Genomic DNA, 15,658 nt, shown 5'->3' on the forward strand with positions numbered 1-15,658 from the left:
CTGAAACACTTTGAATGGTGAAGTGCTGGAAGTTCATCAGCCCTTCCAAAGGAGCTGAATTTAGACAGCAGAGCTGGCCCTGCTGCAGCTAATTCATCCATCCAGCGTTATTTCCCAAATTAAGAACTTCATAATACAGTAATTTTCTCTACTGCCAGAAAACTTCCCCAAAAGCAGCTCTGCTTTAGTATTTCCCTGCCTAGAAATGGAACCAGAAGAAAAAGGTTGTTATTTTGGGTTATAAATTGCTGATGCTCCAAAATGGTGAGTACACAGAAAGTTTATGCAATAGATTTTGGCTTCCTGTGGCAGAAACCTTTGGTCCCACTCCTCTGAGAGCAGTATGCTCTTCTTGGCACTGTCAAGTGTCACCTGTCCTACAGGGCCAGTTGCCCCAGCTCCTGCTGGGGGTTTCTCCAGCTGGCATTACAGCTGTTTGCTGGGATAAATTGAAGCTTCCCCCGAAGTGACTTCCAGCAGCCCATTTGTTCTTTTGGAGCTGTTCCTGTCTCAAAGCTGAGTGCTTCAGAAAGCACAGCACTGCAGCACCCTGTTGTAAGAGCAAGGACAGGGACTGCACTCTTCATGCCTGGTCTCTACCATGAGGGACCAGGAACAGGGTGAGCATGTCTGGTTTTAACAGCTGGCAGGTGATCATAGTGCAGTCAGAACTGGTTTCACAGCACAGCTAAATGAAGTTGGCAAGATTCAATTTGCAGTTCAGTTACCCTTGCCCACACTGGGAAACTTGCAAGGAAGGCAGGACCTTGACTGCTGTTAGTGAGGAGGGTCCCACTGCAGGTTATTTGCCATTAGGAAATGAGACCAGATGTAAAGAAAGAAATATAAGTCAACAAAGACTTTGACAGCCCATGGAACTGAATCTGCATGGAATCAGTTTCTCTGCTTGTTGGGCATTGGGCTGCAAAGCCAAAATACCAGATTTGATTTAGTGGAATTCAGAATCCCAATTTCAATGCAGTTTAGAAAATGTTCTGGTGTAACAGAAGCTTTTGCTTAAAAATCCCTTATGTTTTTCAGATCTTCTGACCAGTCATCGCCTGCCAGTCTTTTGTCAACTGATTCTCAAAGTTGGAAACTTCCTGAACTACGTAAGGACTTTTTTTGTCTTCTCCTCCCCCCATAACAGTCTGTGAATGATCTCCTTTAGGGTTGTAATTTGGATGGACACAGGAGTTACATCTGCTTTTTTTCTCTCTTGTAGGGAAGTCACACAGGCGATGCCGATGGGTTTAAAATCAGCACTTTACTCAAACTAACAGAAACCAAAGCCAACCAGACCCGCATTACACTGCTCCACCATATTCTGGAGGTACCACTGCCAAGTTCTGCACAGTAGGGAAGAGGGAGGGTTTTATCACAGATGAAACATTTCTCCTACTCTGCTGTTGGCTAATGCCACATGCTCATACATCCTCCCTGGCAAACCCCAGAGTGTCACAAGTCAGGAGAATTTGAATCACTTTGGTGACTCCGGTGGAGACTGCTTGTGGGCACTACTCCTTATTTTAAGACTTGCTCTGCTTCCCTCCAGCCTCTTTTCCCAGTGTCTGCAACTTCCTTTCATATTTGTGCAATGTGCACATCAGCAGCTGCAAACCACAGAGCACAAATCTGTCCTGGCTCATCTGTACCCATTCAGCCTTTCTGCCTTTCCATGGACTTTCCCTTTTCCTCCAGACTGTGCTCAGGCTTTTCATGCTTCTCTCCCGGCCCCCATGGCTCTCCAATTCCCTGCAATGCTGTTTTTATCTTTTTTTCTCCATGCTCTGCTCTGCCACCTTCATTCATCAATGTCCCTTGGTTTCAGTTACACATGTTCAAGCCCCGCTTTAGCTGGCAGTGGCTTCAGCAAGGACAGCTGTGAAAGTAAAGAATGCAAGACTCAAGGCCTTTTAGTACCCTTCTGGGACTGTGGGAAGTGTCAGATTGCATCAAACCACAGTCCTGCCTCCCTCTATGCTCAAGAAGAGCTCTGCTTTGCTTTGAACTATGAGTATTTCTGAGGGTTCAGTTCTCTTCTGTGTTTTTATAGCCAGGGAAAACGCCTTTCCTCTGAATGTGCAAACTACAGACAGGGGGGCAATAGCAGAACTTCTGTCCATGTGTCTGCCCCCCAGCTTCCCCTTGGCTCCTGCCACACACCAAATAACACTTCTTTCTCTCTTCCTCTTCAGGAAGTAGAAAACAGCCACAAGGACCTACTGGAACTGCCAAAGGATCTTGAATATGTTTCAAAAGCAGCAGGGTAAAATTGTGTGTCACTTCCTTTGAAATAAAAACAAAAATAAATCCCATGCACATCAACAATGTACCAGAAATTAGGAAACACACAGCTGGTATAGAGATTAAGAAGATGGCATCTTACATAGTTTTAACTGAAAGATTTGGTTGATGAATGTTGAAAGCCCTTTAATATATAATAATTCTACTACAGCTGGCAACACTTAGGACTGAAATTTGCAGAGCAGTCAGTTAAAACTGCCTCCCAGACCCTTCTGAAATGTGTACTGCCTTTGTGGTGGCAGGAGCTGGTGAGGGTCAGCTACCCAGACATTTCTGAAGTCCCGTCAGGCAGGGGAAGTGAGCATGGGTGGAGAACAGCCTTTTGAACAGGTGGGCTTTTTTTGGCACTCATCTACCTAATGCACAGAATTGTAGATAGGCCTGGCAGCCTTTCCATAAGTACTGTGAGGGGAAGCTGTTTTCCCTGAGCTTGGACTGTATAGAGAGTTCAGAGCACAGGGTTCAGTTCAGTGGAGTGGTGGGAAACAAAGGGGTGACCAAACCACCAGTTCACACTTGTCCACTCCTTGGTCAGCTCAAGATGCTGGAGTGTCAGCTAATGGCAGGGTTCTGTGTGATTTCAGAATTAATCTTGATATTATACGCACGGAGTCCGGTACCAATTTAAAGAAGTTGCTGGAGCTTCAGCGGAAAGTCTTATCATCAAATGAGGATGTGAAACAACAGTATGAGAAACCCATCCAGGTCAGTAACAGAGCTGCCTTAGATCTCCCCCATTACACACAGAGAGGGGTGCTGCATGGTACATCTGCAGCTCAGGAGCCTCATGAGAGGGAAGAAAATATTGCCACAAGACATGCTCTCAGATTTGGAAATAAGATGCAATGCTGTACAACCCAAATATGCAGTGGCCAGCTGCACCCCAAACTTAGATACCTTTGGGGAGGCCATTTCTTAGGATGCTGCCCCAACTGCTCTGTCCATGCTCCTGTGTGACTCCTCACTTTAAGAGAAGATGGTCACCTTCTCTGTGGATCACCAGAGTGAAGCCCTTTGCTTGGAATTAAGCTTTGCATGGAGCTTTCCATGTCTTGCTCAAGCCAGACTGCCCTGTAAGTTGGCACAGCACAGTTGCAAAGAGTGAAGATCATCTGCAGATCTTAATTTCTTCCCACCTGCTTTCCAAAAGCTGCAGTTAAAAGCCAGGACCCAGAGTCCTGCTCTAAGCTCTAATCCTTTCTCTCTGAGTGCACTTTACTCGTTGTCCTCTGGATGGTGTTTTACAGTGTGCATTTAATGTGTTTCAGGACAGCATTGATGCCTCCAGAAAGCTGGAAGAAGAATTTGAAACCATTGAAAAGAAGAGAGAAGAACTTGCAAATTATCTCTGTGAAGATCCAAGCAAGTTGTCCTTAGAGGACATATTCAGCATCATGAAGACCTTCAGAGATCTCTTTATCCGAGCCCTGAAGGTTGGCAGCTGTACACAGGATGCTGAGCACCCCTAGTGCTGGAAGCTGCCTCCACTCCAATGGACAGGGGTGGGATGGGCACCCCAGTTCAGGGGGGAATCTGGTTACACTGGTTACAGCCTCCTCCTTTTGGCACTTGGCATGAGGTCTCCCAGTGAAGTGGTGTCTGATCCCTCCTCCACTGCATCCTCATGGATGGAGGTTCTGGTGCTGCCAGGCCTGGCCCAAACACCAGGGATTTGTGATTTTATTTCAACTTTAGCTGCAGAGTCAATCACAAAGATGCCTTTGAGCCAAGTGTGCAAGTTGTAGAGAAAGGGGCTTACAAAACCCTTTGCTCCAGCCTGAGCAAACAGGCTCAGAAGGAGGATACGTAGTCAAAAAGCCACCTGTTTGGAAAAAACTGTGGCTTCAGTGTCTCCCACTGTCACCTTAGCTCGAGGTCAGGCAGGTGAGCACACTGCAGGTGGCTGTGTGAGACATAGCACCACTGCCACCTCCAGCTGGGACGTGGCAAAATCCTGGCTAAGTCAGCAGTCCCCTCTCACCATTTTGGTAAGACAGCCCTTATTCCCAATGCCCATTATATTTATTGCACAGAACAAAGCCAGAATTTCTCTTCCTTCATCATCTTCTTTAGCAGACATTTACCCAACCTTCTCATGCTACTTTTACCTCCCTGCAGGAAAACAAGGACAGAAAGGAGCAAGCTGCCAAAGCAGAGAAGAGGAAAAAACAGCTAGAAGAGGAAGAGGGCAAGAGACAGAAGGGAGAAAATGGAAAAGTCAGTGAGTATCTGAAATGGCTTCAAAAAATAGAGATGGAGCCATAGGAGCTCTTTGGTGGTCCTGCTTTAATGGACCAGTAGTGGTAATTTATTTTGTGGGTTTCTAGGTGCTGGCTGTCTAAAGGCTTTTAGGTGTCTTACAGCCCTAGCTAAGAATTGACTTTCCACAGTTGCAGCTGGGCAGAGAAGTTAATTTTAGGTTTGCTGACTGAACATCAAAGAAGAAAGAAAATCACCACAAATTAAATATTTCAGTTAACTTTTCCAGTTTCTAAACATAACTTTTGAATCCCAAATCTAAAAAGAAACATTTGACTTATCCACCATCCAAGGTCTTCATATACACTTGAATAGTCTCTCTTCATCACAGTTGTCCCAAAAATCTTGCATATTGCTTAAATATGCCTTCTGCTGGATGAAAATGAAAGACTAAAAAATGCAATTGGAAGAAGCAGAAAGGAAAGAAAAATCAAAATTATTTTTCCTCAAAAAAAGAAAAAGCGTTCCCACCAACATTGATAACAAACAGGGAATATTTCACGGTCATGGGACAACCAGGGATGTGTCCAGGCAGAGCTGGTGCCACTTGTGCCAGGCTGTAGCACCAAGACTTGGGAGCAAATTCCTTGTGTTCAGCCAGGATGGGCTGCTGTGGGATCATGGAGCACTGCTGTGGGATCATGGAGCACTGCTGTGGGATCACAGAGCTGCTCCCACATCTGCTGTAGGTGCCTTGCTCCTGCCCAGTGGCTGCTTGTGCTGGGGCAGCAGGAGGCACCTCCAGCAGTGGCATCACTGCATCTCCTGCTGGCCTGTCTCAGGGGCAGGTGTAACTCCCATCCCTCTCTCCCCAGTCAAGAAGGGGCTGATGAAGCAGGAGGAGGTGTGTGTCATCGACGCCCTGCTCGCCGACATCAGGAAAGGCTTCACACTGAGGAAGACAAAGAACAGACACGAGTCAGAGGCAGCTCCTAAAGCCTTGTCTGCAGAGTGCCTGGAGGAAAGCCAGTCTGGTAAGAACACACACCTGACTACCTGCAGCTCTTCATTCCCATCTGCCTCTGAGCCTGAGCCAAGCACGCACCAGTGAGAAGCCTTTGTGTTTGCATTTGGGGCATTTTATTTAAGGAGGTTTTGCAGCCAGTGCCAAGGAGAAGAGGAGCAGAGAGCCTTGAGCTGTTGCTAGCCAGGTCTGTCCCAAAATTAGCAGGAATTTGGAGCAGCATGGCCCTGCATCTGTGTTGATAAACCCTCTGAGGTGCTTAACCCACGTGTCAGCCATGGCACCATGCTGATGAGGCACTGCTGTTATCCCCACACAAGTCCTCTGCATGCTCTCAAGTCTCAGTAGCACAGTGTGTTCCTGTCTTGGAGACTGCTGCATCCCATCTTAGTCTACACTTGGGAGACTGAAGAAACCCTTTAAAAAAGATAAGAAACCCTATTTGCAGAAGTACCTGAGTCCTTTAGGTGCTTGTGAGGAGACAGCCTCATGGGTTTAGGTTTTCTTTGGTCTCTTGACCTCAGTGTCAGTGCAGTTAGGCAAATCCAAGGACATTGGTCTGTCCTAGGCCTGCTCTGCAGAGCAGGTTAAGGCTGGCTAATGGGCAGCCTTGAAGTCCTCCCACACCAAGCCAGCAGTCCAGCCTGGTCCAGGACCTCACAGGCAGGTACTCTCTTCTGCTGTAGACTTTAAGATTTCCTTGCAAGTCCTGGAGCCTCCATGGAAATCAGCCATTTTGTAGAAAAGACACATTAACACCTGCTGGAAACAAATCAGGGGCTTTGCTGAGCTGGAGCCTGGAGTCCAGCCAGGGTGACCGCATGGGTATAATGAGGGGAGGTACAGGGAGGATAAACTGGTGCTGCCTCTGCATTGGAGAGCTGCATTGGAGATGCTTTAGGGTCAGTGCTCCCTCGACAGGCTAACCTGTAACCTCTGCAGGGTAGGTGCATCTTGGCTGATTCCTGATGAAACTGCAGCTGTGGCTGATTGTGTGTTTTCTATTTAAAGGACAGAGCATGAAGGATCCACAAGCAGCAGGGAAGCAGATTGATGACAAGGCTGAGCAAAACAAGGATGATCGTCCCTCAGAAAGCACTCCTCCCTCAACCACTGCCCCGATGGAGACAGGTGGAGGTGTTACAAATGCTTCAGCTTCAGGCCCAGTATTATCTAGAAACAGTGCTGGAGGAAGTCTGCCACTGGAGTCCCAGACCAAAAGCCCCTCAGAGAGTGTGGTGGAAGCTGATGGAGCCAGTCAGACCACACTGGGCCTCGGGATGGAGCAGGCAAACAACATGGAAAGCCTCCAGCCCAGCACAAAGAGCGGCTCCCTTGGCTTCTCTGTGGCTGACATAGGCACAAGGATAAGCTTTGTGAGCAGCAGTTCAGCCCCTGTTCTGAGAGACCAACTCAGCTGGACTAATGAGTCCATGTCAGGAGGCCAGGACAAGGAATGCCCAGCTGATGGCTCAGAGAGTGCTCAGCCTGCTCCCTGCCATGAGGCTCAGCAGGCAGAGTCAAAAGAAATGACAAAGGAGAATGAAGACCCTGGTACAGACTCACTGTTGGACACCTCTCAAGACAAGTCCTTCTCAGAGGAGCCGGCCACCGACTCCTCTTGCTCAGCAACACTTCCCCCAGAGCAAACTCACAGTGACAGGGAAAAGCAGAGGCCATCAGGGAAAAGGAAGAAGAAGAAGAGGCACAGCAAAAGCTACTCAGGTAGCCTATTTTATAAATAGTCCTTGGGGACTGACTTAAATGTGGGAACCTTCCTGATATATTTGTATACACCTCTTCCTTTCCACTTCAAGGCCCAGTGCCCCCTGCCCCTAGAGTCACACTGTTTCATGCAGTTATTATATTTTTCAAACCTGAAAGAGCTTTAAAAAGAAAAACACAAGCATAGTTCATTCTGGTGACACATAAGTAATTTATAAAGGAGTAATGATGAATCAATAATTCAAAAGCCCATTACACAAATGCAGTAAAGATGGCAATAAGCACATCTGTCAAGTGTGCTAAAGACAGCTACAAGGCACGGTTATGTGCAAACAAGAGCTCCATTAGGCTCCAGAGCAGTGATTAAGAGCAGTTAATACTCGGTACTTAATCAGCAATCACCCCTCTGAACTGCTTATAAACACATAAAAGCAGCAGCATCAATGCTGCCTTGGGCTTGTTTGATTTTTCCCCTCATTGCAGCAGCACTTTTGCCTGACAACCTGCCCCAGGGGTGCTTTAGGTGCTTTTAAACATCAGGCCCTCAAACCATCTGTGCAGAGGGAGGGGGAAAGGTCAGTCACTGAAAAAGAGCATCTTGCTGATGCTTCCACCAAGGATCCGTCCTCCAGCTGGGCTGCCCTGCTGGGGCTGGGAGGGAGCTCATCTCCTGGAGCCACACAGGCCCCCCTCTTCTTACCAAAATCCTCAGCCAGTCCCAAACCTGGGAAGAGTGTCCAAGTCCTTTAGATCCTACCACCCTTGGGTGGGTACCTTAATCCCAAATTGGAGATGCCTCGTAGGGAAGACAGATGGGTCTGTCAGCCTTTAGAACTTACAGTCTCTTTTCCAAAGCCTATTTTCTGCAAGATCCTGAGGTCAAACAAATGGGCAGGCAAATGGGAAAGTCTCTACCAATGCTTGATTTTTCCCTTTCAAGGAGAAAGGAAAGGAGGGTTTGAATACCCATTGCTGAGAAAGAGAGCATAGGTTGAGCAGCTGCTACAGAGGGACTTACCCTTTGAATGCAGCATGCCCCAGGGTTGTAGATATTTACATTTCTAAACATGCTACTTTCCCCTGGTTAAAAACAAGCCACAAATGAGAAGTTATTTCCTGTAATGTTGGTTCCTGAACTTGCTTCATCTGAGGAGCAGAAGCTGCAGCAATGGGAGCATCCCTGCTCCCAGCCCTGGCAATGCTTTCCTGACACCTGAAATTAGGACTTCTGGCTTAAGAACTGACCCCAGCCTGCAAAAGCCACAGAGTTCCCTGGACATCCAGGGATGGCATCAAGAGGGCTGGAACTAGATGATCTTTAAGGTCCCTTCCAACCCAAACCATTCCAAGATTCTATGTTCTTAGGGACCTCTCTGCTACTAGACAGTATTTTCATCATAAAAAAGTTCCCTGTTGTTACCTTGGCCTTGCCATGATCAGATATATTTGGTGTCTCTCTTTTGTTCAAAAGCAGAGGTTGAGACTGATACTGGAGATAATAAAACAAAAAAAGATTGTGTGGCACAATGAGGTATGTAAACTCACAAAGATTTTTTTTTTGTGAACTAACCACAGCACTGGGACTTCACAGACCTAATCAGTATTCAGCATATCACCTGAGCTTTTTGTCTTTGTGTCTAATCACAAACACATGTGAAATAAATTTGTTACTCTGATTTTTACTCGCCAGGGTGTTGATCTTGTGTTGAGTGGAGTCAGTGCTGATCTCCACTCGACACAGGGTCACAGCCCACATGTTTGTCCTCTGTGTCAGCAGCAGCCAAACTGCTTCTCCCTGCAGATAATTAAAAGCCATTATTCTAACCAAACAATCAGACTTCATGTGATGAACAAAGTCCTTGCTTTGATCACATTATTATCTCAAAAACTGTAAAAATGCAATTTCAGTACCTACCTCCAGCAAAGAACATTTGGTTTGCTTGTGGGTAACCACTTTCTGTAGCACTGTTTAAATGTGGGTATCTGGAGAAGGGAATAAAACACTGGACCTAGGGGCAAATTCTAGCTGGGGCAAGATACCAGCTCCCACTCAAAGCTAAATTCAACTCCAGAGTTGCACACAAGTTCCCTGCATCCTCACTGATGCTGGCAACATGCAATTGCCCCTCAAAAGGAGTTCTAGGATGAGGCTTCCATTTGCAAAACTTCCCCTGTTTTTACAGCAAGTGGAAAGAAAAGCAAGAAAAATAAATGAGTGAAGCCCCCACTGTACTGAAATTGCATAGTTACACATTGTCCTTTCCATGCTGATGAGTATCTCTTATGAACTAAATCAATATCATCAAATCTCTTTGTCTTGTTTCCTGAAAGGAATGTATTTATTGTCCAGCATGCCCAGCTCCCTGGGGCTGGGAGCCCAGCTGGGAGCCCTGCTCCTGCACAGAGACAGGAGGAGTCTGTGCAGGATTTCCCCACAGGATTGCTTTTGTTCCTGCACCTGGAGCATGACTGCTAGCAAGAGAAAATGGGATATGCATTGGGTAGTTACAGTCCTCACTACTCCTGCCCTCCTTTTGGCTCTTTTCTTGCAGTACCGTAGGAGTACATGAAGTGGAAGTAGCTCTATTGGTTTAAAAATCCTAAGGAAGAGTTCCTGCAGGAACAGAAAATGTTAGCAATGGAGCATAGGTGAGAAGTACACCAGAACCAGAGGACATGCTGCATTGAAAGGGCAGCGGGAACCATGAGTTAAGCTTAACTCAAAATTTTCCTTAAGCATACAGGCTTAAAAAAAGTCATATTTGAAAAAAATATATGAAACACAGTTTTGCTTTGTCCTGGGAAGACATGGAAATGCAGCACAGACAAATACATGGGCATACAGTACCTTTATGAAGTCAGGCAGGAGTTTCACTGCATCCTTGGAATGCATTGCCTGGCATTGCACCAGCAGAGCCTACATGGGCTTTGATGCCAGGAGGGCAGCAATGAGCTGCACCTTGAAACCTGCACTTCTCTTTTTCCTCTTCTTCTCCTGTATGTCACACAGCAAGGGCAGCAGAATCAAAAGCCCATTTGCTTGTCCTAGTCTCCTGCCAGAAAGCTTCCTCTCCCAAATGCAGCTCCCGTCTTGATGAGACAGATATGAGAGAACTTTTTGATAAAACAGATTCAGCAAGCCTGGAGTGTTAGCAATCAATATTTTTTCCTAGGATCTTCCTAGGATTTTTTTTTTGTTTATTTTATGTTTTGTCCCAAGCATACATGGTCTGTTCAGGTCCCCAGTAGTTCTCTTTTGGTACAGGATATTTCTTTCTCTGGTGGATTTGCTGATGTGGAAGTTAATGGGTCTCAGTGAAGCCACAGAAATTTTCTTCCTTCTTGTGCAGATCCAGCTGCAGGGATCAAGACTCAAACCCCTTATGAGTTTTTACAGCTTCCCTGACAGCAGCAGAGGGCAGGAACAGCCTGAGACTCTGTGGTAATACTTCAGAGCAGTAAAAGACTGTAATCAGCTACTGAATTCTTGCCTCACTTTGACCATATCTTGTTATGCAGCAATTTCTGTAATAATGTCTTTAAATGTCAGCTCTCACATCTAAAGAGTGGTATTCCACATTATCTTCATGTTCTTGAAAGAAATGGTTTAGTTTTTCCTCTGGAATCAAGGCACTGGTGGTCACACTGTGTGCACCCTGGTAACATCTCAACTCATTTCCAGCCAAGTCCAGAAAGAGCCTAAAGAATCATTTTATAAAGGTGACAGTAAAAGAGAGGAGAGACTGTACAAACACCTGAACTCAAGAGAGCTGCTCTTTGAGTGTGCCTGCCTTAAACTCTAGAGGATTCCTAGGGACAAATGTTCACATCTGTCTGTGCAGCTCTCCTTTTCCTCCCCTCTGTGTGTCACTTGGAATGGTTAAGGGAGAGAAAAGCCTTGAAAGCACAAGTCCATGAGCAATTGGGCTTCAGCAATTTCCCTGCTCACAAATCTGCTTGATTTATTCCCTAGAAAATAAAAGGAAAACCAAACCAGGAGTACAGACCAGCTCAGAGACCACAGCCTGGTGAGGAGGGAGGGCAAGGGCAGAAGGGCAGCTATGACATGCACATGGCACAGTGGCACATCAACTTGCAACCTTCCCCTGCAAAGACACAGAAGGGATTGAGATTCCAGGTTTTCCTTTCATTCTTGAGGGACAGATGCTTCACTTCCCCTTCTGCAGACCCAGTATTGTCTGTGGACAGTTTTTAAATAGACTGTGAGAATGTCATCAATCTAATCTCCCTGCTAGCCCTTTGCCTTCATGTCTGCCTTCAGAAATGGTATTTTATTCAGTTATGGAGTGAGACAATCTACAGTGTGCTGTCCCATCCTTCTGACAGTCCTGCTAAATCCTCTAGATTTAGTTAGTTCAGCAATTTAGTACCTAGAAGGATATATGTTATTGGACTAAACTTAAAAGCAAAGTTGCCCAAACTCTGGAGCATCAAGATTGGTTCTGGAAACAGGAGGTTTTTATTAAGTACATCAAACCACCTGTTTTTAGGTTATCTGAGGAACAGATGAAACTGATTTCCCTAGTAGCACCTCAACCATTAGATACACATGCATGCAAAAACACACCACTTTTGTTCATAGTTGCAAATAATTTGCATTTCCCCCTCTTCCTGCAGGTGTCATGGCAAGGCAGAAGGTATGAGAGAACCTCTCATGTGTCCCTGGAGTGCTGCCACCTTCTGAGACTCCAAGTTCTGCATCAATGAAATGCCACCATGGACAACTTCTGCCCCATGAAGACCCAGAGCCTCTCCTCATGCAGCCTTTCACTCCCCTCCCCAGGACCTAAAGAGCCTCCCCAGAGACTCTGGACCCCTCAGCCTGTGCACTGGGCACCTGTGGGGACAGGGGATGGCTCTGCATAGTGGTGGTGGAAGGGTCAGACCTGTCACCCACTGTCCTGGAAGCCAAGGCTTTCAACCTGCTCTTAGGCCAAACTTCTCTTGAAATGACAGCTGAGTGTGGCCCAAGAACAGACTGCAGTGGTTAGCCCTTGAAGAAGTGTTAAAAACATCAGTGCCTCAACTAAATTAAGGGTATAAATTAAGCAGTGGCTGTACCATCACAGGTGGAGGTGTGTTAAATCCCTCTTCTCATTGCCCACTGATGACTTATATTGGACCAGGTCCAAGACTCAGATTAGACAAATGTGTTCTTACTCTCAATCACTTAAAGCAAAGGAAATTGGTTGCAGGGGAAAAAAAGCAAGTAAAAGTATGTATTTTACTAAGCATATGGCCATATAAACAGTGTCTGGTTCCTACATGATGCTTATGTGCAATTAAGTTGAAGTGCATCAGTAGTCTTAAGTAGTCTTGTCACACATGCTGATGCATCCATCAACCTTTGGAGAGCCAGGGCTCTGGTTTCTCTTACTAAAGCAAAGGAAGAGGTTTTCCAGAGTCTTCTATTGGACACATTTTAAGCTTATCCTGTAGTAAATCTCTGGGTTTGACTTCCATTGTCAGCTGCTTGTACTTGAGAGTCTGTGTCCAAGCTGCAGAACGTGTGGAATCATGTTACTTTGGCTTTAAAACTGGGACTGTGCAGTACTGTGCTTTCAAAATTCAGAGCTTTATTTCTCAAGTTTTGTAATAACACTGTATAATAATTTTGTACATAGCTGTCCATTTAAAATGATCTATGTTTGTTGAATCTATGGTGTGATATGTGCTGAAACATAAATCCAGTGGAAGAGCTGGGTACATTTCAGAACTGTTCATTTATATGGTAACTCACTGTGGCTAAACTAATGTGCAGGCTAAAGCTTATTTTGCTCTGCTTAATAGGACTTGTAATGTCCTTGTAATACTGAAAACTTAGAAGTGAAACCAAGAATTAAATCACTGGTTTGCTTTAACCAAGGCATCACTATGAGCATATTGAAAACTGGTCAACAGAGGCAGAGATGTTGAGAACAGACTCGTGGGCAGGATCAGTGCAGGAGACACTGCCGAGTAGCACAGCCCTGTTGCAACAGAAAACTGATTCCTGCTGGCAGAAGCAGGGATACCCCCAGCATTCCCTGGAGAACCATGCACCCAGGTTTGATTTGCAGGGCTGTCTCTATCACATCTACAGGTATCTCCCCTTTTTTCCCCTCTTTTCCAGTCTCAGAGCACATCACCCAAGCACCATATTTTTACTCCTCAATCTAGCTCTGCTGCTCTCAGATTAGACTCCAAGCTGCAAAAACCTGAGTATTAAACACATTATTTCCAGCTCTCTACAGCCCAGGCTAGCTGTGCACAGCCAGCCTCCTCCTCTCCACCCCACTGTTTGATCAATAGGAACATCATCATTTGGAGATGAAGGAGTGGGGAGCAAACAGGTTCTCTGCGTGTTACCTGGGGAACCTTTCCTGCTGATGCCCCACTGGCTGCTCACTTCAGATGCTACAGCATGTGTCCATTTCTCCATCTGAGTCTTTCAGCTTCCCTCATTTCCAGAGTTTTTATTACTCTGTGTGCTTACCTTGGCATTTAAAGAGAGGGTTTTTGGCATTATCTTTCCCCTGCTTTCAAGAGTTTACAAAGAAATGGGTTATTTTGAGCCACCAGAGGCTCTTTGTTCAATAGTCATCTGTAAATTATCTATTCAATCACATCCCAATAAGCAGCCTCAAGCACAACATTTATAATTTATTGCTCCAGAGCAGCTCTGTTTCCATTACAGTGATTATTTCAGAAGAACAGAAGAAAAGAATCAGAGCAGGTCAAAGACTGAAATTCAGCTGGGATGTGGAGTTTTGTTCCATTTATGAGCTTGAAATAAAGCTCATGACCCTGAAGATTTTTCAGTGGTTGCAAGACCAAATTAATTGTTGGTGAAAAGAATATAATGGCCAATTCAACAGAGCTTTGGTCTTTTAAGTCAACCATGAGTACAGACCTCAAAATAGAATTCTTGTGGTGTATTACAGCAACTGCACATGGAGTCTGGTATGTAAACCAGGCTGTGACCACCACAAGCTTCTTGCTGCCAAATAAATGCATATTGTGTAATTAAGCATTGGCTATATGATAAAATGAAAGTACAGGAGAAATCAGCTGAAGTCTTTTCCAAATATTTCACATCAAAAATTAGGTATGTTTAATGAGATGGATTTTCAGGGTTAGTTTTTTGGGGAGTTTTGGTTGTTGGTTTTTGGGTTTTTTTCCCAGTATTGAAAATATTTCAAAGTTTAGAATAAAAATAAATACTTGGTGAGTTTCCTTTCTCTGGTGGGGCTGGGGAAGACCTATAATTCATGAGAATTTATCCATCAAAGTCCTATATTTTCCACTTTATATAGGATATAAAGCACCTAAGCATAATTGTCATATATGCCAATAATTGTCACACATGCCAATAATTGTCATACATGCTTAGTAATAATTACCAATTGTTTTGCTCTTCTTCCAGTTCCCTCAGTACCCTTGGGTGGGTCCCATCCAGCCCCATGGATTTGTGAGTGCCTAAATGGCACAGCAGGTCACTGACTATTTCCTCCTGGACTGTGGGGGACCTATGCTGCTCTCTGTCCCTGTCTGCCAGCTCAGGGGGCTGGTTGCCCTGAGGATAATTATTCTTTAAGACTGAGGCAAATAAAGCGGCCTTTTCCTCATCTGTGGTGACAATGTTCCCTTCCACATCCCCAAAAGGATGGAGATTTTCCTTGTCCCTCTTTTGCTGGGAGTATATTTATAAAAACACTTTTTTCTCATCTTTAATAGCAGTGGCCAGATTGAATTCTAGCTGAACTTCTGCCTTCCTAATTTTCTCTCTGCACGACATCTCACCATCCCTATAAATGTTCAAGAAACTACTTGATGTGACCTAGTGCTGTGGTTTAGTTGGCACAGTGGCGTTTGGTCAAAGGTTGGACCTGATGATCTTGGAGGTCCCTCTCCAATGTTAATGATTCTATGAAAAGAGGGAGAGATACAAATGGAACTATATCTAGTTCATGAGCACCACCACAGCTTTGCACTCTCCTTGGAGCAAGGCTGAAATCTCAAAGCTATACCTGGATCTCTTGGGTGTATTATTTGGTCCTCTCCTACATTCCATACAGCCATGGGGGCTGAGAAATACCTTCTGTTCCAATTAGAAAGAGGCAGGATAAATTAAAATAAAAGAAAAATGCATAAGCCTGTTTTAGGAAAATTAACCAGTTTCCATTCTATCTAAATGTAAAGCCTGGATCCAGGGCTTCATATTTCTGGTACACAGTGATCAAACAAGTACCACATGCAAGCCTACCAATGATAAACATCAGCACTGTAGGAACCCTGGCTCATTCTGTCTGTGTGGTAATAGTCATGGCCATGAAATATGGGTGAACATGTTAGTCATGAGGTTATGTCCCCATAATATGGCTGAAAGCAAATACAGTCATA

General features: G+C 45.2%; 1 protein-coding gene across 4 annotated transcripts in view; it reads left to right on the forward strand.

The window, feature by feature from the left end:
* Positions 1–14,883, forward strand: part of INF2 (inverted formin 2) — a 42,509-nt gene extending 27,626 nt beyond the window's left edge. For 2 of the 4 annotated variants that reach the window (XM_036384023.1, XM_036384024.2), the window contains exons 14-23: positions 1,042–1,112; positions 1,226–1,333; positions 2,199–2,269; positions 2,892–3,012; positions 3,576–3,740; positions 4,426–4,528; positions 5,382–5,540; positions 6,542–7,255; positions 8,727–8,786; positions 11,894–14,883. In XM_036384023.1, the coding sequence (XP_036239916.1) occupies positions 1,042–1,112; positions 1,226–1,333; positions 2,199–2,269; positions 2,892–3,012; positions 3,576–3,740; positions 4,426–4,528; positions 5,382–5,540; positions 6,542–7,255; positions 8,727–8,785 (1,571 nt within the window). In that variant the 3' untranslated portion in view covers position 8,786; positions 11,894–14,883. The remainder of the gene's footprint in view (positions 1–1,041; positions 1,113–1,225; positions 1,334–2,198; positions 2,270–2,891; positions 3,013–3,575; positions 3,741–4,425; positions 4,529–5,381; positions 5,541–6,541; positions 7,256–8,726; positions 8,787–11,893) is intronic. The other 2 variants (XM_036384025.1, XM_036384026.1) reach the window with 2 other exon arrangements.
* The last annotated feature ends 775 nt before the right edge of the window (positions 14,884–15,658 follow it).

This window comes from Molothrus ater, chromosome 6 (assembly GCF_012460135.2).
Source record: "Molothrus ater isolate BHLD 08-10-18 breed brown headed cowbird chromosome 6, BPBGC_Mater_1.1, whole genome shotgun sequence".
Lineage (NCBI taxonomy): Eukaryota > Metazoa > Chordata > Aves > Passeriformes > Icteridae > Molothrus > Molothrus ater.